A 24,701-nucleotide genomic window follows, 5' to 3' on the forward strand; every position below is an offset into this window, starting at 1 on the left:
TGATAGTGACCTGAGAAAACAGGAGGGTCAGGTCAAGGCTGGCTTTTGAGCCTCTTTCCTCTTAGCTGTTATGTAGTTAAAGGGGAAGATTTTTCCCAGAAGATAGGAGGAGTGAGCTTTCAGATCCTAAGATCTCAGTGGGTTAGTCAGGAGTTTGGACAACTCGTTCCCTTTCAAGCTCTTGAAATTTTGTCCTCTTTAACCTAGCCTCCCAATTTCACTTTGCTATTATGTGTGGTCATTGTAAGGGTCCTGGGGGTCATTGATGTAGCTGACTTTGTTCTTCAAAGGAAAAATGAATATTTTGAAAATGAGTATTTTGTAGTTATTTCCTGTAAAACCAGTTAAGCTTATGAATTTTTTTTTTAATAGGAGCTGGGAAGAGTTTGAAAGATGGGCTGGATGAATCTAATCTGGGTAAGTTGCACCCTAAAACTTTTTAAAGACTAATCCCAAAGGTAGATATGTGTCATTTGCTCAGATGATAATCTTGAGAGAAGTCTCTTCAAGTCTGAACTCTGTTTAGCTTCATACACATTTGTTCATATACAGTCGTTCCTGTGATAGGCTTATGAGACTGCTTACATCTCTGGTTAAAGTCACTTTACTTCACTCTATTTAATAGCCTCACAACTTCTTCTGTGAGACTTTGTGTTGAGTGGCACACAGGGCTTGGTCCCCACCCTCAAGGAGATACATTAGTAGGGGGAGTAAGCCATAGATGCAGGTTATTGCATTCTAGGTAGTGAATAATTGTAGTACAAAGAAACTATCATAATTCATTTTAACACAAATTTATGAAGTACCTACTATGTGCAGGGCTTGTTGCTAAGCATTAGAGACATAAAAACAAAACCTAAACAGCTTTTGCTGTCAAGTAGCTTACATTTACCTGAGTTCGGAGGAAGGAGAGTTGATTTCTAGCTGTCACAGGGTCTGCATTTGCATCTTGGACTGAACTAGATGATCGCTAAAGCACCTTTCAGCTCTTAAGTCTTCTGAGCCCCTGTCATCAGTGAAGACTTTGTGGAGCAGGTGACATTTGAGCTGAGTCTTAGAGAATGAGTAAGGTTTCAGTAGGCAAAGATTTACTACACCATAGTGAAACTTACTAAGCGGTAAGACCCATTAGGTTTAAAAATCTTATGGTGCTTATTTTGGGACATACCTAGCCATATAGAACAGGCTGAGCTTAACAAGTACATGTGGTTGGCCAGAACACTAATGCACTTTTGAACAGCTGTGAACTAGTCCAACCAATATGTAGAACGACTTGGAATGATGCCCAAGAGGCCATAAAACTGCATACCTTTCACCTAGGAATACTGCTGCTAGGTCTGTAACCCAAAGAGATCAAAAAGAGAGGGAAAGAACCCAGGTATACAAAAATATTTATAGCAACTCTTTGTCTTGAGAAGGAATTGGAAACTGAGGAATTGCCCCTCAACTGGGGAATGGCTGAACACGTTGTGGTTTATGATCATGATGAAATACTATTGAGCTCTAAGAAATGATAAAGGGAGATGCTTTGAGAAAAGCCTGCAAAAGCTGAAATGAACTGATCCAAAGTGAATTAAAGAGTTAAGTAGGAGAGTACTGGGCTTGGAATCAGGGAGACACATCTTTGTGAGTTGGGATCTAGCCTCAGACGCTTAACTAGCTGTGTGACCCTGAGCAAGTCACTTCACCCCGTTTGACTCACTTCCTCATCTGTTAAAATGAGCTGCAGAAGGAGATGGGAAACCACTGCAGTATCTTTGCCAAGAAAATCCCAGATGGTGTCACAAAGAATTATACGTGACTGAAACAACTGGCCAGCAGTGACAAAAGGAGAACATTGTAACCAGTGACAATTATCTGTGAAAGGCGGAGGTCCTCTGATCAATACAGTTATCCACGACAAATTCAATGGATTCATGATGAGAAAGGCTAGAGAGAACTCACGAATTCTGAGTTCAGATAGGATACTTTTGTTTACTTTCTTTTTCTTTCTTTAACTAATGCATAAATATGAAATATTTTGTCTGACTTCATATGTGTAACGGATATCATATTTCTTGCCTTCTCAATTAGTGGGTGAGGGGTAGAAGGAGAAAATCCGGAACTTGAAATAAAAATTAAAAATATGACTGGAAATAATGATAATTGCCCACAATTACATAATGCTTTAAGGTTTTCGAATTGCTTACATGTATTACCGCATCAATTAAATTGATAGTCTCATGGTGAAGCCCCTAAAAATTAAGAAAAAAGTTGATAATAATTTCTAGATACTATGCCATGTCATGTTCACTAACTGTTGGTATCCTCCTCCAGCCCCCTTGCTAAGGCTCTCTCATGGTCTCTCTTCTCTTTTTCCTCCATACTATTTCTCTTGATCTCATTAGATGCCATGAATTCAATCATTAGATATGCAAATGATTCTTATCTATTCAGTCCTAACCTGTCTGCTAACTTCCAGTCTCACATCTTTTTTTTAAATTAATTTATTTTGATTTATCAACAATCACTTCCATATGCTTTTGAGTTGAAAATTTTTCTCCCCCTTCCTCCCCCCTACCCTCCCCAAGACAGCGCAGCACAATCTGATATAGGCTTTACATTTACGTACCCATTAAACATATTTTCACATTAGTGAAGTTGTAAGTAAAAATTAAAACCAATAGGAGGAACCATCAGAAAGAGGAAACAAAACTCAGCAGAAGGTGAAAATAAGTGATAGCGATTGGACCAGTCTCACATCTTGACCTGGGTGTCCTGTAGATGCCTTAAATTCAGGGTGTATAAAACTGGACCCTTATGTTTTCCCCTCAAACTCTTCCTGACTTCCCTGTTAGTATTGAGGGCAGCACCCAGCCTTGCAAACTGGGTGATACCCTTGATTCCTCATTCCCTTTCACCCTCATAAGCCAATCAGTTGCCAGAAGATAGAGTAAGGAAAACCTGAGTTCATATCCAGCCTCAGACACTCACTAGCTGTGTATGAATCTGAGAATGTTGCTTATCTCTCATATATACCCTCTTTTCTCCCCTGACACTGTAACCATTCTGGTCAGGCCCTTACACCTCAAACTTGGCTTGTGGACTTGGAAGTATAGGCTGAACCAGATTAAAATATAATTGGGAAATATTTAACAAAATAAATAAATAAAAATACAATATTACATAGACAGTGTTGATTTGTTTTCATTAATCGATATGCTGTCTATAGGGATCAGTTTCTCTTTGAGTTTGATATCACTTGTCTAGACTAATTAAGTAGCCTTAGTCTAGTCACTTTGCTTCAAATCTCTCTCCTGTACTCTTGATCTAAACTGTTCAATTGGGTCTTCTCAAAGTATAGGTGTGACTGAATCTTTCTCCTCTAGTCTACTTACACTTTACTCCTGTCCATGGACCCTGCAATCCAGTGACCCTTGCCTGTTGCTTTTTCTCTAACAAGATGATTCAACTTCAAGTTGTGTGCATCTTCACTAATTGCTGCCATGTTGAGATCTCTCCCTCCTTGTATCTTCTCCTGGTTTCTTTAGCTTTCTTCAGGAAGCCTTGTGCCATCCCTCCTAATTCTAATTCCTTCCTTTGGAGATAATTTCCAATTTATACTGTGCATGTTTATTATCTTACTATTTTCTTTGTATATAATTGTTTGCATGTTTTCTCCCCCAGTAGAATGTGAACTCTTTGCTTTTCTTTTTATCTCAGCACTTAACCGTGCCTGGTACACAGTAGGCACTTAATAGATAGTTGTTGATCTGATTTTACTTGGTGGTCAGAAACGTCTTTTTGTCTTTGCTTCCTTCTGAACTTTGCTTTGTATTTAAAAAAAAATTCAGTGGCCCTCTTTTTTGGTATCACTATTGCTAACCACCGGATGCTAACTCGCCTCATCTTCATTAAGGCAGAAAAAGAGAAAGAAAACTCAAACCTCTTGTATCCGACAAGCAGAGCCAAGTAAAGCAAATCCACACAATTGTCTTGTACAAAAACTTAATGTCTCTTTGCACCTTGAGAATATCACCAAGTTGGTAACATGGTTCATCATAGGTCCTCTGGAGACATAGTTGGTCATTTCATTTGTCAGAGTTCTTAAGGCTTTTAAAGTTCTAATCCTAGTAGTGAAGGGAAGGCTTGAAAAAGGCTGCCAAGCCAGTCCTCTTATGCTTGGGGCACAGATCCAAGGAACAAGGCCAGGTGGGATCGAGGCCCAAATGGTTTGCAGGCATATGTCCCCACCCTCAGCCACTAAAATAAAAACAGAAGAGAACAGAGAAGCAGCACCAGGCAATCACTTGGGTTGTAGTTGTGAAAAAGAAAAACAGAGATCAAGCTAATTGTCATATTTTACATATAATTGTAATTTCAAATATTGTGAATTGAATTGAGTTGTATGCCCCCTTAATGGGATTCATTATTCCCACCAGTTGGGCCCTAATTGCATTTATTTTCTATATATTGTATTTTTAATTGTGGATAAATTGTTTCTTCCAGTAGAATGTAAGCTTCTTGAGGGCAGCAACTATTTCAGTTTTGTCTTTATATCCTGGTGCTTGGTAGAGTGCCTGGTAGTAGTGGCTACCTAACAAATAAATAATGGAATTTAATTGAATGTTTGCCTCCTTGTGTTCAGTAGGAAGCTGATGCAGGAGGCTTAGGAGCAGAGGCTCTCCTTGAAATGTGTTCCGTTCAGGTAGCTGGATGGATGTGAGCTGGAGTAGGGGAGAAGTGGCATACGTGGGGGTGGTAGGAAGACTTAGGTGGTAGCTCACTGCCTGGGCTGTTTTCAGTCTGACTTTTGGTTTGGGATAGAGGCTCTCTTGCTCAGAGAATTGAAGCAAGCTTTCCCTTGCATTGATTTGGGTGCCATGACTTGTGACTAGATCTCTTGTCTTATTTTGTAGGTTTTGAGTTGAGTGATGCTCTTCCCACAACCACTAACCCCCCTCTAAAGAAAACAGGTAATTCACCATCTCCATGAGCGTTTCTGATCCTGTTCCTGTTGGTGCCTTAGTAAGACTCAGAATTCATCCAGTGTTCCTGTTTAATTAATGAGCAGACAGCCAGTACTTCTTGTATGTGTGTTGTGCACATTCTCTCACCCATGTCTCTGACTCCTTACTTCCTTATCTTTCCCACATTCTCTCCTCCATTGGAGAGAGGCAGTCACTGTCTGTTGACCTTCTTTTCATTACACTGTTTTCCTGCCTCCTTTCGCATCAGAACCTCTGTCTGCATTGACAGTTCACAAGGTGCTTTCTGGATCTGGTAAAACACCACTCCTTATGACCTGATGAGCCAGAACTCGTAGTTAACTGGATTGTTTTCTGCTCTAGCAGGAGCTTTTAATTTTTTTTTTTAAATTTTTTTAAATTAAAAAAAATTTTTTTTATGCTAAGACATTTTTGGTTTATTTTAACCATTGTTTCAGTTGAGGCATTTAGAACCATGAAACTTAGAATAAGAGGAACATTGTTGATATTCAGTCATGTAGGATTCTTCGTGATCCCCTGGACCATAGCATGCCAGGCCTTCCTACCCTCCACCATCTCCCCAAATCCATCCAAGCTCAGGTTTGTTGCTTCCATGACATTATTTATACATCACATCCTTTGCCTTCCCTTTCTCCTTTTGCCTTCAATTTTCCCCAGCATCAGGGTCTTTTCCAGTGAGTCTTATCTTCTCATTATATGGCCAAAGTATTTAAGCTTCAGCTGCGGTATTTGACCTTCCATTGAATAGCCTGAATTAATTTCTTCAAGTGTTGACTAATTTGATATCCTTGCTGTCCAAGAGGTTGTTTAGTTATGGCATCATAGGATTTAGAGTTAGAAAGGATTTAACAGAAGCTCTAGGCCAGGCCCCTCATTTTGAAGGATGAAGAAGAAGTCCAGAAAGTTAAGAGATTTGACTCTAAAATCACACGTGGAGTAAGTAGCTGAGCTGGGATTTCTGGTATTACTATTTTCTGAATAGAAAGCATGATAAACAAGTATATGTGTGTATACATGCAATAGAAATGTATATACAAATACACATATGTATATATAAAATTCAAACAGATAGTTTAGCCATCCAGAGACATTGATAGAAAGGGTCAAGAAAGAGAGTGATCACTTCTCTTATTTTTTATGTCATATAGTAATTATAGGATTTAGAGCCAGAAGAGACTTTAGAAATCCTCTGCCCCCCTTGTTTTATAGATGAGAAAAGTGAGGCACAGAGGTTAAATAACTTGGCTAACATTGCATAGGTAGTAAGCATCATGATATAGCTGAAATAGCACTGCAGAAAAGGTTTTTTACTCTTATCAAAAATGTGACTAAGTAGGAGGAGCTTTTTAAAAATAAGAGAAGAAAATAAAATATAGAAATTGAAAAAGAACCCAATCAAATACTGACTGGCTGGCTGGACTTTGTCATAAGCTTCTGAATCATCTCTGAATGCAACCAGACCTTTAGTTCCATTGTTAAGCAGTGTCTGGGAAGCCCTGACAAGTTCTTTTTTAATTGTAGGGGGATGCTGTATCATTAGTTGTACTTGGAGGGCCCTATTTCTGGCAACTGTGTAGTGAGAGGCAAAGAATGCTTTCTGATTTTGTTTTTGCAAATCAGTTGATATGAATAGGTTTTATTATTTTAAGAGACCAGCACCTTGATGCAGCGAGTCATTTTTCTTCTTGGAATTCATCATCAGACTCTACCTTTCTCTGGTTTGTGCAGTAGATGCTCAGTTCTAGCAAGTAGCTGTTCACAAAGAGCCTATCTGCAGGCCATTGAAATTATTTTTCAGTTTTTTAAAATGTGGGAAAGCCATGGTTTGTAGACTTGCTGGTCTAGTCATTCTCATTGCTTTTTCAAGTGTAACGCTCCTGCTCAGAGTTTTCACCTCCACCCCAACCCCTGCCATTTCCCTTGATGACTTCAGATGCCCTCTTTAACACCCAGGCCTTGCAGTTCGTGAACTCCTACAACCTTGATGACTTGCATCTTCATTCCACTGCAGTTCCTCTTTGGACTGCTCAGGCCTTTGATCTCATTTGAACCTACAAGCATTCCTTCTCCACAATCCAGAACTATGAAATTAGTCAGAATGTTACTGACTCACCTTGGCAGCTCTTTCCCTCTCTTTCTAAAATTTTTCTTGGCCTTAACCACTACTTTCAGTAACTCTGTCCTACTCTTCTTTCTGTGTCCATTGGCCCCTCTGACCACACATTCTCACTTAAAAATCTTGACAATATGTTAGCCAATTCTGTTTTATTTCTGTCTTCTGCGCTTGAATCCCTTTTTCCCCTTTGTGTTGTTTCTGCTCTAAAGCCCAACCCTGGATTATCCTCAAATCCACATTCTTGAGTCCTACTTGCTCTTACATTAGGCATCACCAAATCATTTGCAAAGCAGATTAATTGCCTTAGAGGATGTGATAGAGGGTACAAGTGGGCCACATCATTTGGAATGTAGACTACACCAAGGGAACAATGTATAATAAGCCTGGAATGTTATGTTGAGGGCTGTATGGAGCCACTTAAGTTTGTTTTGGAGACTGAGTCTCCCTATTTCTCCTGTACTTGAAGTACAACCACCACCTGTTGCCACAACCCCACTGCTGTTTGGTATGGAAGCTTTGACTTTCTCTGTTCCTTAGGTAGCCTGAAGGCCCCTCACTGCTGGGGGCTCACCATGTCAGTGCTTGACTTAGTGGGAGCACTAACCAGTTTTAGCTCTACTGCAGAGTAGAAGTCTTGAACTCCAAAAAGCCCTAGCCTTCCCAGGAGCATAGTTTACAAGCATATGCTACTATTCTTGGCACCACTGAAGGTTTTCAGGTAGAGGATTGACATGGTCAGACCTGTGCTTTAGGAATATCAATTTGGCATCTGTGGATGGCGGATTCCAGAATTGACAATGACCAAGTGGGGAGATGTGGTATAGAAAAAAAATTTAAAGACCTGGCAAGTTATTAGGTGTGTGGGGTGAATGGGAGAGATGTTTTGAGGATGACAAAGTTTGCAAACCTTGGAGATTGAAGGATCATCGTGTCTTCACCATTTATTGGGAAATTCAGAAGAGGGGAAAGGTTAGGGTCAGCTAATGAGTCCTCATTTGGACACACTGATTTTGAGATATCTGTAGGGCACTGAGTTCAAAACAGCTAAAAAATAATTGTTGGTGCTAGACTAGGATTTGAGAGAAAGGCTAGGCTTGAACATATGAATCTGAGATTTATCTGCATGGAGATGATAATTCATTCCACTGGGAGCTGACGAGAACCCCACGGGCAAGAGTGTTGAGAGAGGAGGACCCTGGAGAGCCTTGGGATATGCCTCTATTTAATGGGAGGTATTTGAATGATGATCAACTAAAGAATCAATTAAATTTCATTGATTGAAGAAGAAACAGGTAGAAGAAGAAAGACTAGTATTTTACAAACTCAGGGTCTTTTCAGAACAAATTGGGGAGAAATGTTAAATGCTTTAGAGAGGTCAAGAAGGACAAGGATGAGAAAAGGCCTTTGTGTTTGGTAATCCCAGTTGTTGGTAACTGTGAAGAAAGCAGTTTCTCTAGAGTGATAGACTTGGGAATGAGATGGAAAGGGATTGAGAAGTGAGTAGGTGGAGAAGTATTGGAGGCAGTGAATATAGGCAGCTTCTTCTAGAAGTTTGGCTAAGTGGGGAAGGAGAGATACAGGACTGTAGCTTGAGAGGTCAAGTGATTATTGTTTTTAAAGGCTGAGGCAGTAAGAAGGGAACCAGTAGATAATGGAGAGATTGAAGATTGGGAGAGAGGTGTAAGGATTGTGGGTGATAACGGTTTTTGGAGAAAGGAGGGAATGGGATTAAGTGTACCACAAGAAGGGTTGTTCTTGGCAAGAAGAAAAGCCACTTAATCACTATGGGCTGGAGCAAAGGAGAAGATAAGTGATAATACCAAGGGGTTTTGAAATGTAGAGTTCTTAGCAAATGACTTATTTTCTCAGTGAAGGATCAGGCAAGATGCTCTGCTCAGAGGGAGCCGTGGATGTGGTGGTATCATTTTGTTGGGAAGAGAATAGGTTTGGAATAGCTTCTCTGAGGAATGGGGAAGAGAAGAAGTTAGGGAGGAATATTAAGATTACCTTTATAACACAGATTTGTGGTGGACCCAGTCAGTCACCAAGCATTTATTAAGGGTATATACTATGTACCAGGTGGCAACTAGGTGGAGCAGTAGATAGAATGCCAGGCCTTGAGTCTGGAAGACTCAAGATTGAGTTCAAATCTGGCCTCAGACACTTACTAGTTGTGTGACCCTTGGCAAGTCACTTCACCCTGTTGGCCTCAGTTTCCTCATCTGTAAAATGAGCTGGAGAAGGAAATGGCAAAGCACTCCAGCGTCTTTGCCAAGAAAACCCCAAAAGGGGTCAAGAAGAGTGAACAACAACATTTTAGGCATTCTATTAAAAGCTTGGGGGACAAAGAAAGGCATAAATGCCCTCAAAGAGTTCATGTTCTAATGGGGGACTGTGCAAATAAGAGTAGACGTGCAAGAGGTATACAGTGTAATTGGAAGGTAATCTCAGATGGAAGACACTAATAGTTGGGGAGTGGGAAAAACCAGGAAAGTCCTTTTGAAGAAGGTGGGATTTATGCTGAGTAATGAAGGGCCCATGGGGACACCTGAAAATATATGTGAGGAGGGAGAGCATTCTAGGAGTGGGGTATAGCCAGTGAAGAGCAGAGAAGGCAGATGGGAGTATCCATTGTTGGGTTTGGCCAAGCATTAGAGGCTATGGGACAAGAGGCAGGAAAAATGAGCAACAACAAAGAACCTGACCTACTATGATGACCTGGAAAATCAAGACACAAACTCAGAAGGAAAGGATGTGAAAGTAGCTTGTCCCATTGATTGAAAAGTGGAGGATAATGCACAGTTAAACAAGTGTGTTATAGGGTCAGGACTTGGAAGCAGGAAAGTACGAGTAGAGCAAGTGATGTCAAGATCCTTGGTGAACACTGAATTCCGGAGGCACTTGGGGCACAGAGAACACGAGTAACAGGTCAGGAGGAAGGAGACCTCTGTTTCTCACAGCTGTCATCTTAGCTTCAACCCTGCAGAGTATACACTGTGTCCCATTGAAGTATCCCTGCATTAATGCCTTCAGAGAAACAGAGATATCTCTCATTGTATAAAGTACTGTTACTGCATTTCATTGACCCCTGTCTTGTCTTTAGGGATTGCCAAAGGTTTAAGATTCGACCTGACTGACTCCTTATATGAGCGAATTGAACGACTTAAACGAGGAAGTGGCAAGCCCAATCAGAAGTCTAAGGCAGGTAAGTGGATTTGCTTTCTCTCTAGTTTGGAGTCTTGTTTTTTCAAGTACCATTTACACTTACTTGTTGCCCTGAGAAGACTCCAAGTATCTCTTTGTGACCTTAGGTTAATTTTTGTACTTCTTAGTGCCTTAGTTTCATCATTTGCAGAATAGGGATAATAACAATAGCATTTATCTGGCATAGAGCAGTAGGGTGGCACAGTAGATAGAGTGCTGGGCTTGGAATCAGTGAGACTCGTCTTCAGAAGTTCAAATCTGGCCTCAGACACTCACTAGCTGTGTAACCCTAGACAAGTCATTTAACCATTTTCCTTATCTGTAAAATGAACTGCAGAAGGAAGTGGCAGTCCACTCCAGTGTCTTTGTCAAGAAAACCCAAATGGTATCACAGAGAGTCATATGGGACTGAAAACGACTGAACGTACCTGGTATAAGTAAAGCCACCATATCTTTATCATCTATTGATTTACTGAAAGATTTAGTTGTGCTTACTATTTGTTGGTTATGAAACAGTTGGACACAATGATATCTTATGGGCTTTCACTGGAATCAGTGCTTAGGAATTAGTTTGATTTTAAAAGACAAATCTGTAAGATAGTTTGACTTCTTTATAAGAGTTTAACTTTCCTATATCTCTGGGCTATAAACAGGACTCAAGCTGTCTTACCCTGGAAAGGTGAAGGGGGAAAAAGGAGGATGAGTTGATGTGGTCATAAGATGTTCTGCCTGGTCATAAGCCTAACACCAGACCCCTCTAGTGTAGGTAGGGGGTCGCCTAAAGTAGAATTTTCCCTATAATGTTGATTAACTCAGTGTTTTCCCCATTGTCATGAGTCCTGGAAATCTTCTCATGTAAATCAGGCTGCATGTAAGCCCACCCTTACTTTTGTCATAGACCAGTTATAATCTTAGTTTAGTTTTCATCACAAAATTATTTTTAGCACTTCATATAAACTATTATATTTTTACTATAAAAAGGGCTGCTATGGCTGCAAGAAGCATCCTAGACTTTCCAAGGAGTCTTGGTTCACTTTTTTATTGGCAGCTGCTAGCCTTGCTAATAAAATTTACTGTGCCCAGAATTTTGTGCCTCAGTTTCTCTTTATTACAGATTTTTTATGGTGACAAATTAAAGCTGGAGCTATGAACAAATCAAAGAAAACACCAACCAGTATCAAAAATTATTGCAAATCTTGAAATCCTACCAAAAGAAGGACAGAGTACAGTGACTCAAAGGCAAGAAATGTTGGGGTGAGCCATTTTCCAGCCCAGAGTAACTGGAGAGGTCTGTGACACTGGGACGGGGGTTGGCTAAGAGTGAATGCAGCAGAAACATTAGCTTTGGTCCTTGAAGGTGGCTGTGACAGAGGCAGCAGCTTCAGGAGCTCTCAGCCCAGAGATTGTATTGCATTGGATAAGTAGATTGGATAACTTGTTCGAAAGGGATTACAGGGGACCCTTTTACTAGCACTGGATGTGAGACTCAGTGCTATTTGGGAACTCCATTGCTCATGCCCAGTTCCCAGTTGCAGTTCTAGTACAGAGAGGAGGGCTTAGGGTCCCAAGAGATCAGGTGCCCTGGTGGCAGTTCCAGGGCAGAGAGGAGCACTAGCACTTTTGGCTGCAGGGGAGTGTGGCCTCTTCCTGGGAAGGACCAGATCAGGAGAGCAGTGACTACACTTCTCCTGGGAAGTACTGAATCCTTACAGTCCCCCAGATCTAACCGTGAAAACAGCAGTGTAAAAAAGCCTGTAGCTTGGAATAGTATACACCCTCCCCATTCCCCCCTTCAGGTGAGGAGAGCCTAACTTTACCAGAAAGTTCAAAGTCAAGAATAGGCTTGAAAAATGAGCAGACAACAACAAAGAACCTGACCTACTATGATGACCTGGAAAATCAAGACACAAACTCAGAAGAAAAGGATGTGAAAATAGCTACAAGCAGTGTATGAAAGAAAAATGCAGATTGTACACAAGCCCAACAAGCATTCCTAGAAAAACCTTAAGAAAGAGTAAAAAAGAAAAAAAAATTTAAAAACTAAAAAGAGCGATGGAGGAAAAATTGGGAAAAGAGAGGGATGTAAGAAAATTATGAAAAAAAGAATAGCTTGGTAAAAGAGGAAAAAAAATGCTGTAGAAAATAACACCTTAAAAAAACCAGAATTTGTCAAATGGTAAGAAGGGTACAAAATCTCAGTATAGAAAAGAGCTTTTTAAAAAGCAGAATTGACCAAATGGTAAAAGACTTGCACAACTTCACAGATTAAAAAGCAATCTTAGGGGCAGCGAGGTGGCACAGTGGATAGAGCACTGGCCCTGAAGTCAGGAGGACCTGAGTTCAAATCCAGCCTCAGAACAAACACTTGACCTTTACCAGCTGTGTGACCCTGGGCAAGTCACTTAACCCCAATCGCCTTAAAAAAAAAAACCAACCCAAAAAAAAGCAGCCTTAGACAATGGCAAAAGAGATACAGCTGTTCACTGAAGAAAACAATTCTTTAAAAATTAAAAAAAATTCTCCACTACTGACTTTATGGGATGTCAAGATAATGAAAAAGTAGAAGAAAATGTGAAATATCTCATTGATAGGTGATCTAGATGAAGGCTTTAACGGACCTCTGTGTTGTCATTCTGTGCTTGTCTCTTATATGGATGTGCTGTGCTGCAGCCTACCATATTTCCAACAATTATGCTAAGTTTTCAATTTAAAAACCAAATAGATCCCTTAAGAAAATGGACAAAAGAAAGACTACCTCGAGTGGAAACAATGCCAGGGTGAAAAAGAAGAAGCTTGTTATTATATTAGAATAAAAATTTGAATGGCCGTACATGGAGTAACTTTAAAATAGGATGAGATGTCCGAGTGTCTAATTCTATGGTGCAGAATAATGTAGAACACACTGGTGAAGCAGAAGAAAAAGGCAGAACTGCACCACCTTCTTGTGTTTTCCAATCAAGAAATTAAATACAAGTCTTAGAATGATCCAAATGAAGCTTGGTGGACTAAAGATTGTAATAAGAAACACACTCTTCTTAGTGGAACAGACTCAGCCGAAAGCTTTCAGGTATATTTAAGAAAATGATTGAAGATGGCAATGAAGTAGATAATGAAGAAGCTGCTACTGAAAGTGTTGGTTTGATCACTTTAAAAATCAAGTTCATTTGCATGGTATCAAAGCTCCCAGAGAAGTGGCCAGTGGAGAAGAGGGTGAGACAGCTAAATATCCTGATATTTTGAAGAAAATTGTTGAAAGTGAATGCATATACCCATCAATATATTTTTATTGTACATAAAAGATTATTTTGAATAAAGGATGTCTCCCATAAAATACATTTCTACAAAGGAAAAAATTAAATCTGGATTTAAGGTGTCTTAGGTTTACCTAACATTTTTATTGGAATATAAGGCAGAAGATAATTTAAAAATAAAACCAGTGCTTGTTTGTCTGTCTCGGAATCCTCATGTTCTTGGAGGCTACAGCCATTGATCACTTCCAGTTCTTTGGCAGTCAAATAAGAACGAAATGAAAGATTAAAGCTGGTTTTGAATACTGGTTTTAGAATTATTTTAGCCCATCTGTTGAAAAAAATTGCAAGACAATATCACATTTAAAGCATTAGTGATTGTAGGTAATGTCTCAGGTCATTCAGCTACAATTGGTTCATTTTGTGAGACTATGATTGCAAACATTTGCTGAGATGAGGCTAAAGCTTTGAACCTACTAATGTATTTCTGAAGATGTAGAGAAAGTGAAGGTAGTTCAGTCTATGCTTCTTAAATATTTTAAATTTTAATTATTATGTTTTTGTCATATCATTGATCTAGGCTTATCTTTAAAATATTTAGTAATTTAAGATTTAAAAAAAATTAAATTTTGCTTTCTGCTCTATTTGTAATATACTTGAATCAGAAACACACTTTTCCAGTAAAAATTTTTTTTCGTTGTTTCTTTCCTTTAGTCTGGAGCCAATTGTCATATTTTACATAAGATTGTTATTTCAAATATTATGAATTGAGTTGTATGCCCCCTTAATGGGATTCATTATTCCCACCAGTTGGGCCCTAATTGCATTTATTTTCTATATATTGTATTTTTAATTGTGGATAAATTGTTTCTTCCAGTAGAATGTAAGCTTCTTGAGGGCAGCAACTATTTCAGTTTTGTCTTTATATCCTGGTGCTTGGTAGAGTGCCTGGTAGTAGTGGCTACCTAACAAATAAATAATGGAATTTAATTGAATGTTTGCCTCCTTGTGTTCAGTAGGAAGCTGATGCAGGAGGCTTAGGAGCAGAGGCTCTCCTTGAAATGTGTTCCGTTCAGGTAGCTGGATGGATGTGAGCTGGAGTAGGGGAGAAGTGGCATACGTGGGGGTGGTAGGAAGACTTAGGTGGTAGCTCACTGCCTGGGCTGTTTTCAGTCTGACTTTTGGTTTGGGATAGAGGCTCTCTTGCTCAGAGAATTGAAGCAAGCTTTCCCTTGCATTGATTTGGGTGCCATGACTTGTGACTAGATCTCTTGTCTTATTTTGTAGGTTTTGAGTTGAGTGATGCTCTTCCCACAACCACTAACCCCCCTCTAAAGAAAACAGGTAATTCACCATCTCCATGAGCGTTTCTGATCCTGTTCCTGTTGGTGCCTTAGTAAGACTCAGAATTCATCCAGTGTTCCTGTTTAATTAATGAGCAGACAGCCAGTACTTCTTGTATGTGTGTTGTGCACATTCTCTCACCCATGTCTCTGACTCCTTACTTCCTTATCTTTCCCACATTCTCTCCTCCATTGGAGAGAGGCAGTCACTGTCTGTTGACCTTCTTTTCATTACACTGTTTTCCTGCCTCCTTTCGCATCAGAACCTCTGTCTGCATTGACAGTTCACAAGGTGCTTTCTGGATCTGGTAAAACACCACTCCTTATGACCTGATGAACCAGAACTCGTAGTTAACTGGATTGTTTTCTGCTCTAGGAGGAGGCAGATGATTAGGAGTCAAATGGATGGAAGGATCATTCTGAGACTCAGGGCCTTGTTCTGCAGTTTTAGGAAATAACCCAGCAGTAGCACCTACACACAGGATGGTGCTTCTATCAGGTGCTTCACAAATGTTGAATTGAAGCCACCAAGATTTGCTGTTTAAGTTGTCCATTCAGGTAGCTGGTTTTGTGTTTTCAAACGCCCTGTGGCCTAGTTTTCACAGAAGCAGTGCTAATGGTGCCAGGCCATGAAGGCACCACCCAAGAGTTCAGGTAATTCCTGGGTGTTTCAGAAGTGTGTGGGAACAGTTCTTCTCCATGGATGGCACAGATGAACTAGGCTGAGCAGATGAGCCTGTTTGCAACAAAGGAATAACTTGGGAAAGTGTGACTCTCAAAGGAATAGCTAGGCAGAAGTTGACTTGAGATGCAGTCTGCCATCAGCCATTCATGTAAAAATCATCTCCTGCTATTTTGAAAACTCATCAAAGTCCAGTGTCAGGGCAGAAGTCAAGAGGACTGTTGATGGCCCAGGATGCCGTGGATGACCTTGGCATCTTTGATGTCTGACCAAGCTCTAAGTCCTCCACAGGGCCTGCTTCAGCCTCCTTTCTGACCCCTGGAACAAATTGTTCTCATTCGCTTATTCTGCCGGGGGAAGTCTTCCACGCTTGGGGTTGCTATCCCTTTAACTAACCTTATAGGTTTGAGGCCTGTTGGTTATCTTCAACCTGGTTTAACCCATCTGCTGGGATGGTTTACCAGGTTTGGCCTCTGCATCTGCTCCAGCTTCTTGGAGCCACAGGGGAGAGTTGAGTGAAGGTGGACACCAAAGGTGGATGAGCAGCTGTGAAAAGGGCTCAGCAAGGCCTCACAGCAGAGGTGTGTGCTAGTCCTCTCCAAACACCAGATGCACTCCACTAGCTTTAGTATACTCGTATTTGATAGGAGAAGAGGGGACTGCATTGTATTTTAAGACTCTTATTTGACCCTGTTAATCAGTTTGTCTTTTCCTTTCTTTTCCTTGGAGATTTTGAAGATCTTGGTTTTCACTTGAGCGATGCCTTAGATGAAAAAAATGATGGATTCAATGGTGGTGGAGGCAGGCCCAATCTAAAACCTGGTGAAGGTAAGTGGGTTCACTGGATCTTTATAGGTTTATCTCTGTTTGAAACCACTGGTTAACCCAGCAACATCCAAATTTACTTCTATTTTGATAAACCTAATGATAAATCTGATATGGCCAAGGGCAAGTGGGGTACCTTGGCAGTGAAAGATGAGTGGGATCTTCAATGCTTTTACATGGATGATGAAGAATGAGCGTGCTTCAAACTTTTCTTTCCTTGAAAATATGCTGTATCATTATCTGCAAGGTTGAGAGACTTTTAAAATCTTTTTGTTACCCGTATTCTTATGTATTTGAATGTGTTTTTAAAAACAAGTCTAATATAATATGTAGGAAACATTTCATATTCACATATTGAGTAGGCATGGAGGAGTAAAGATGTAAAGATAGCATAATTGTGCCATTTAATTAAAGGGCTGCTAAGTACCCTCACAAATAGTCACTTTGTCAAGTTGTCATTAAGCATTTGTGCTTAATCGGGATGCACTGGGAATACACAGAGAAGTGAACTGGTCCCTGGCCTTGAGTAGCTGACAGGCTACTGGGTGAGGCAACAGGCAAACAGATATATATATAAAAACGAGCTATATACAAGATAATTAGGAAGTGATTATCAGAGGGGAAGACACCAGAATTAAGAGGGATTAGGAAAGGCTTCTTGGAAAAAATGGTATGTTAGTTGGGCCTTGAAGGAAGCCAGCATAGCCAAGAGGCAGAGATGAGCAGGGAGAGCATTCCAGTCCTATTGGACAGCTAGAGAAAATGCCTGAAATGGGAAATGGCCTTTCTTATTTGTGCAGTGAATACCAAGGATGTTGATGTCACTGAACTGAAGACTATATGTGCAGAGGTGTAAAGTGTAGGAAGACTGGACCTGTGTGTGGAGGGGTGGTGGTGAAGAGGTGACTAGGTCATGAAGGGCTTTGAATGCCTAACAGGACTTTGTATTTGAAATACCGGAGGTGATAGGGAGCCATTGGAATTTACTGAGTAGGGGAGGTCACGTGGTGGTAGTAAGAATGAGACTGGTAGGAGGAAAACCAGGAGAGACTGGTATTCCAAAAGCCTACAGAGAAAAGTGTTTCAAGGATAGGAGGGTAATCAATAGTGTGAAAAGTACAGAGAAACCAAGGAGAATGATGATTGAGAAAAGGCCATTGGATTTGCCAGTTAGATGATCATTGATAACTTTGGAGAGAGCAGTTTCTGTGGAATGATAAGGTCAGAATCACACACATGCATGCATGCACACATACATACAGGCATGCATGCATACATGCATACTCTTGGGTTATGTTTTTCAAAGCCAAATCTAAGATTTTTGTGAAACTGTATACAGACACAGACACATTCATATTCATAGATGTATACATGTACACATATATAAATATATACACAGGTTAAACACACACATACAGAAACAGATACAATTTGAGGTATTCTTATCTCCATGACAAACATACTAATCTTCCATAAATGAATAATTTACTAAACATAGAATCTTTTAAGATATGCTTAAAAAATCAAATATATGTGTGTGTGTGTGTGTGTGTGTGTGTGTATTTTTTTTTTATTTTTTAAAGTAGTAGTGGATCATATCATAAGATACCTAACAGTATTAATAGTTCTTTAAGGTTTGTATAGCACTTTACAAATATGTTCTCGTTTGAGGCATTCAACAACCCTGGGAGAAAAGTGCTATTACTCTTGTCATTTTATACATGAGGAGGCAGAAGGCACAAGAGAGGGTAAGTGGCAGAGTCACACAGCTAGGAAGGATTTCAGACTGTGTTTCTGCTCAAGTTTTTCTGACTCCCAAGTTCAAATATCTACTCTCTGTACCACCTCGCTGCAAGATTACCATTGTTAGCCCTCCTCAACTCAGTGGAGTCTTCCTGCATGTAAGAGTGCACGAACTTCTAATCCTAGTAGTGAAGGAAAGGTGAGAAAAAGACTGCACAGCCAACCCTGTGCTCCTTCGGGTACAGACCCAGGAAATGAGGGGAAAGGAGGCCCAATGGCCAGCGGGCATCTGCCGCTATTCTCAGCACTGGAATAAAAGCAAAAGGTAAGGGCCAGCAGTACCAGGCAATTGCTTGCCTTGTAGTTGTGAAAAAGAAAGAGGAACAGAGGTCAAGACCTAAAGACTCCAGAATCCATGCCAGAACACCATCTGGAAATCTGACCTCAGCAGCCATCTAGTCCAACCCATACCTCCATACCTTCTTCAACAGATCTGCCTGCCAATGATCCAGCCTTTAATCAAGAGCCATCAAAGACAGATGAAGATGCAGCAGCATGTTCCAGTTTTGTATAGCTGTGATTGTCAGGAAATTTTTCCTGATATCCAACTGCCTTTGCCTCTCTTTAGCGTTGATAATAATGTTAAATGACACCGGGCCAAGCACAAATCTCTGTTCCACTCCATCAGAGACCTCTTCCAATCAGTATTGAACCATTAAGAAATACTCTTTCCATGTGTCCATTCAGCTAGTTCTGTATTCACCTTTTCCATAAGTATGTTCTGAGAGACTTTATCTGGGACTTTGTAAGCCACATCTAAGAATGGGGCCATCTGCAGTTGTCCTGATCACTTTCTTGTCACTGGACCTGGGTGGCTCTGGAGGAGAAAATGAGGCTGGAGACTTTGCATAGATCCTTGCCTCCCTTCAGTCCAGTTCACTTGCAGGTCATGGCATCATCTTCCTGATGTCACGGACTTCTTTGGCAACAAAGGACAGAACAACAACATCGAAGAAAGTAAAAGCAGATGTGTTGTTTAAGAAGCCCAAGCATCGCAGTGAAATAGGCATGCTCTTTATCTAGAGAGCTCCTAATCCCAAAATTGCATGACCGTCAAATAAGAGAATAAAGCGGAGCCTGGCATTCCTTCTGGAGGAAGCCATGCTATTCTTTTTGATCTTTGTTTCCTTTTCTAGGTGTTCCTTGACCATCTTGTTGGCAATTGGTTCTAGAATTTTGCCAGGTGTCAAAGTAATGCTCATTGTTTACACATTCCCTTCTTTGTCCTTAAAAACAAACAAACCCAAAAAAAACCCTTAGGACATTCCTTCTTTTCCAGCACTGGGGTACCTGTGCTGTTCTCAGTATTTTAGATATATTTGCCCATAGCTTAACAGTCACATCCATAAGTTCTTTCAGTAGCCATAGATGTAGTTCATTTAGGCTGGGTGACTTGAACAGATAAGGTCAGTTGCATGCTCTCTTCCGTTCTCCTCACTTACCCTGGGTATGTATTTATTCTCTTTGACCTTTTCCAGTTCCAAGGTCATTTCTCCTTCCAGAAAAGAACAAGGCAGAATGAGAAAGGCATATTTCTGATTCTTTTTCTCAGTTATCATCATCCCTCCTCTGATCCCATTGAAATCTACTCTTCCTCAATGTGTTGTATATATTGTTTTATGTTTGACTTTTCTCTTTTCTGTGACAAACTCTGAAAGGTCACTTTGGTCCAAGCCTCATGTTATTTTTCCCACAGCAATCAGTTCCTTTCCTCTTGGTGAGAATCAGGCCTATAATGAACCTGCTCTTGTTCGTTTATCTCCCTTTTAAACGACTAAATTATCATAATTATTAAGCCCTTCTGCTTTGACAGGAAGAGAGCTCTAGGAGATGTCTTGATAAATGAAGTCCTTTATTGCAAGCTCTATATAATTGTCTGAATGCCATCCTGTATGGCTAGCTTGTCATATTCAGCTGTACTGAAAAAGAAACACTTTGCTTCTTCACATTGATATTTTGGAGTTTATATTGTTTCCTGGAGCTTAATGAAAGCTACTGGAGTTGGTTAAGTCAGGGTAGTCATGTGGTCGAAACTTCACTGAAAGGAAATCATCTGTACCTAAGTGAATTACTTTTCCCAGTAATATATAGGAAGGACTAGAGTCAGGAGAGACTTGAGGAAAGGAGCCTATTTGGGGTCCTGTAGCAGTACTGTAGGTAGGGGGTGATGAGTGCCTGTGCTGTGGTGATTGCTCTGTAAAAAGACGTCTGATGTGAGCGGTCTTAGAAAGTAGAAACAGCAAGACTTTTGTAAAAGAGTCATTGTTGTGAACTGATAAATTAGGGATGAGCAGATTTTCATCGGGAGTGTATTTTATAGCATCAGGAGTGCTGTCGACGAGTAACTGTCAAATTATAAGAAGAAATCTGGAGAATTCTTGGATTCTGTTCTCTTAAATACAGTTTATAGAAAATTCTTCAACAACACCTCTGGTAGAAAACAATTCATGAATGAAATTATATGTTCCCTTGTGTGATGTGTTGGATGGATTAGCTCACTCAGGAAGGTTTTTAATTCATCTTCTGAAGTCAAGATTTTCCCTTAATAGAAGGCCCCCCAGAGTTGTCAAAGTAATTTGCTATTTTATGTTTTTAATCTCTAGCAAATCTCTGAGTAGGTTTTAGGGCCCCGTTTTCACACAGAATAGCCTCTTTTGAAGTTGGCGTGAACTGCTCTTCACAATGAGTGAAGCCAAGTAGTTCTGGGATCTCCAGGGTAGACATAAACATGCTGTAGATGAAGGGTCTGTATGCTTCTACACTTGGGTGCCATCTAGTGGAAGGGAAAGGGCAAATACGATGTCCTCTAAAGGCAGAGTAGTGGCATTGAGTGGAAAAGATACTGGCGCCCTCTTTAGGTACTCAGAATCTTCTGGTTGGGGGGGGAAGAATCATCATATTTTTATAATTACCAGTTTAATGAGAAAATAAACTTCTATGAGTAGAAATAAATACGAAATCACGCTATGAAGTCTGTGGGAAATGGCTGAATATCACCACTGCTAGCAGGTCTCAAAAGAGGACTCCAAATGGAAACCTTCTAAATTCTGTCATTAACAACCTTTGAGAAGATTAAAAGACTGTTTTCTAGACAGTTTTAAATCATCTTGAGTTCTGAATTGAAATTTGACTAGAGTTCAGTTTAACCAGTTCCCAAGTGCTTGATGTACAAAAGGCACAGTGCTAGGTGGTGGTGGATGTTCAGTCTAGAAGCCTGAAAAAAATTTTCTGTAGGAGTCATAATGTTTCTTATTTCAGTTTGTGAGACTGTGATTGGGGTAGAGGACCGAAGTGGGGAAGGCCACCCAGGTCCTTTCATTGGCCTTCTCTCATGGTTTTCATCAAAACCGGTCCCTTCAGTTTCATTTGTTTCCCTGGGCTCTACCTCCATCTGCAGTCACTTTGACAGTTCTGTTGCCCTGTTCCCACTGATCTTCGTGTTCTGTTAACACCCTCAATTTATGCCAAATGTTAGAGATTGTAACAGATGTTGGAATATTTTTCACCGAAGGTTTGGTTTTCGCCAGGTTCTGGGGGGGGGGGGGGTTTCCCATTGAAGGTTGTTATTAAGTGGTATTACAGGGGGATAAGCTAGAAGCTTTCCCCATAATATCAGGGGTGAAACAAGGATGTCCATTATCACCACTGTTAGTCAATATTGTACTAGAAATGTTAGCTTTAGCAATAAGAGAAAGAAAAAGAAATTGAAGGAATTAGAATAGGCTATGAGGAAAGAAAACTCACTCTTTGCAGATGATATGATGATACACTTAGAGAATTCTAGAGTCAACTGAAAAACTACTTGAAATAATTAACAACTCTAGCAAAGTTGCAGGATATAAAATAAACCCACATAAATCATCAGCATTTCTGTATATTACTAACAAAGCCCAGCAGCAAAAGATAGAGAAATTCCATGTAAAGTAATGGTAGACAATATAAAATATTTGGGAGTCTGCCTGCCAAGACAAACCCAGGAACTATATGAACACAATTATGAAACGTTTTTCACACAAATAAAGCAGATCTAAATACTTGGAAAAATATCAGTTGCTCATGGATAGGCCACGCTACTATAATAAAAATGAAAATTCTACCTAAATTTATTTATTCAGTGCCATACCAATCAAACTACCAAAAATTATTTGATAGAGTAGAAAAAAATATATAAAAAATTATTTGATAGAGTAGAAAAAAAAGAACAAGAGGTCAAGAATATCAAAGGAATTAATGAAAAGAAACACAAGGGAAGGTGGCGTAGCCATACCAGATCTAAAACTATAAAGCGGCAATCATCAAAACTACTTGGTACTGGCTAAGTAATAGAGTGGTGGATCAGTGGAATAGGTTAAGTATGCTAGACACAGTAGTCAATGACTATAGTAATCTTCTGTTTGGTAAACCCAAAGACCCCAGCTTCTGGGATAAGAACTCACCAGTTGACAAAAACTGCTGGGAAAACGGGAAAAGAGTAAGGCAGAAACTGGGCATAGATCAGAATCTTACACCATCTGCCAAGATAAGGTCAAAATGCGTACGTGATTTAGGCAGAAAGGGTGATACCATAAGCAAATTAGGAAAGCAAGGAATAGTTTACCTGTCAGATCTATGGAGAAGGGAGGAATTTATCCCAATAGAAGATAGAGAACATTATGCAATGTAACATGGATAATTTTGTTTATGTTAAATTTAAAAGTTTTTGCACAAAGCCAGTACAAGCAAGATTAGAAGGGAAGCAGAAAGCGGGGAAACAATTTTCACAGCCAGTCTCTCTGATAAAGGCCTCATTTCTAAAACATACAGAGAACTGAGTCATTTATAAGAATATAAGTCATTGCCTAATTGATAAATGGTCAAAGAATATGAAGACACAGTTTGCAGATGAAGAAATTAAAGCTATCTGTAGTCATATGAAAAAATTGCTCTAAATCACTATTGATTAGAGACATGCAAATCAAAACAACTCTGAGGTACCACCCCACACCTGTCAGATTGGCTAATATGACAAAAAAAGAAAGTGATAAATGTCGGAGATGATGTGGGAAAATTGGAACGCTAATGAATTGTTGGTGGAGTTATAAATTTATCCAACCATTCTAGAAAGCAATTTGGAACTGTACCCAAAGGGCTATAAAACTGTGCATACACTTTCATCCAGCAATACCACTTCTAGGGCTGTATTCCAAAGAAAGCAAAAGAAAGGGTAAAGGACCCACATGTACAAAAATATTCTAGCAGCTCTTTGTGGTGGCAAAGAATTGAAAATTGAGGGGATGCCCATCAGTTGGGGAGTGGCTGAACAAGTTGTGGTATGTGAATGTAATGGAGTGACATTTTTCTATGAGAAATGATAAGCAGGCAGATTTTAGAAAAACCTGGAAAGACTTATATGAACTGATGCTGAGTGAAGTGAGCAGAACCAGGAGAACGTTGCACACAGTAACAGCCACACTGTGTAATGATCAGCTATGATAGATTTAGTGCACCTCAGCAATACAAGGATCTAAGACAATTCCAAAAGACTCAAAGTGGAATATGCTATCCCCATCCAGAGAAAGAACTGTGGAGTCTGAATGGAGAATTGAAACATACTGTTTTCTCTTTTTTTCTTTTAAATGGTTTTTACCTTTTGTTCTGATTCTTCTTTCACTACATGACTGATGTGGAAATATGTTTAACAGGATTGTACACATATAGTCTGTGTTTCAGATTACTTGCTGTCTTGGGGAGGGGGAAATATTTGGAACTCAGAGTCTTATAAAAGTGAATGTTGCAAACTATCTTTACATGTAATTGGGGAAAAAATAAAATACTGTTAAGAAAAAAAGTGATTTTGCGTTCTATGAATATTCAAAATCACTAAATTTCATTGTTGCAAGGTACCTCAGTGACCCTCTCGGCTAATGCATATTTGAAAGGGATAACAAATGGTTATCCAGCTGCCATTTGAAGACTTCCACTAAGAGGGGAACACTTCATCTTTCTTTTTTTTTCTTTTTTTCAATTTTTTTCAATTTTTTTCTTTTTATTTTTTTATATAAATTTATTTATTTTTAGTTTTCAATATTCACTTCTACAAGTTTTTGAGTTCCAAATTTCTCACCCCTCCCCCCACCCCAAGATGGTATGCATTCTGAATACCCCTTCCCCTGGTCTGCCTTCTCTTCTATCTCTCCCCCCTCCCTTCTCTTATCCCCTTCCCCTTCTATTTTCCTGTAGAGCAGGATAGACTTCTGGTACCCCATTTCCTGTATTTCTTATTTCCCAGTTGCATGTGAAAACATTTTTTTTAAAATATGTGTTTTTAAAACTTTGAGTTCCAAATTTTCTCCCTTCCTCCCTCCCCACCCACCCTCATTGAAAAGGCAAGCAACTCAATATAGGTTGTACGTGTGCAGTTATGCAGAACACTTCCTTAGTAGACATGTTGTGAAAAACTAACTCTATTTCCCTTAATCCTATCCTGCCCTCCCATTTATTCTATTCTTTCTT

The 24,701-nt window shown here is 39.8% G+C and overlaps 1 protein-coding gene across 1 annotated transcript in view; it reads left to right on the forward strand.

The window, feature by feature from the left end:
- CD99L2 (CD99 molecule like 2) overlaps window positions 1-24,701 on the forward strand; it is a 154,347-nt gene that overhangs the window by 99,495 nt on the left and 30,151 nt on the right. The window contains exons 3-7 of the mRNA XM_078148039.1: window positions 373-417; window positions 4,899-4,955; window positions 10,208-10,309; window positions 14,844-14,900; window positions 16,311-16,409. Of these exons, the coding sequence (XP_078004165.1) occupies window positions 373-417; window positions 4,899-4,955; window positions 10,208-10,309; window positions 14,844-14,900; window positions 16,311-16,409 (360 nt within the window). The remainder of the gene's footprint in view (window positions 1-372; window positions 418-4,898; window positions 4,956-10,207; window positions 10,310-14,843; window positions 14,901-16,310; window positions 16,410-24,701) is intronic.

This window comes from Phascolarctos cinereus, unplaced genomic scaffold (assembly GCF_003287225.1).
Source record: "Phascolarctos cinereus isolate Bilbo 61053 unplaced genomic scaffold, phaCin_HiC Scaffold_8;HRSCAF=390, whole genome shotgun sequence".
Lineage (NCBI taxonomy): Eukaryota > Metazoa > Chordata > Mammalia > Diprotodontia > Phascolarctidae > Phascolarctos > Phascolarctos cinereus.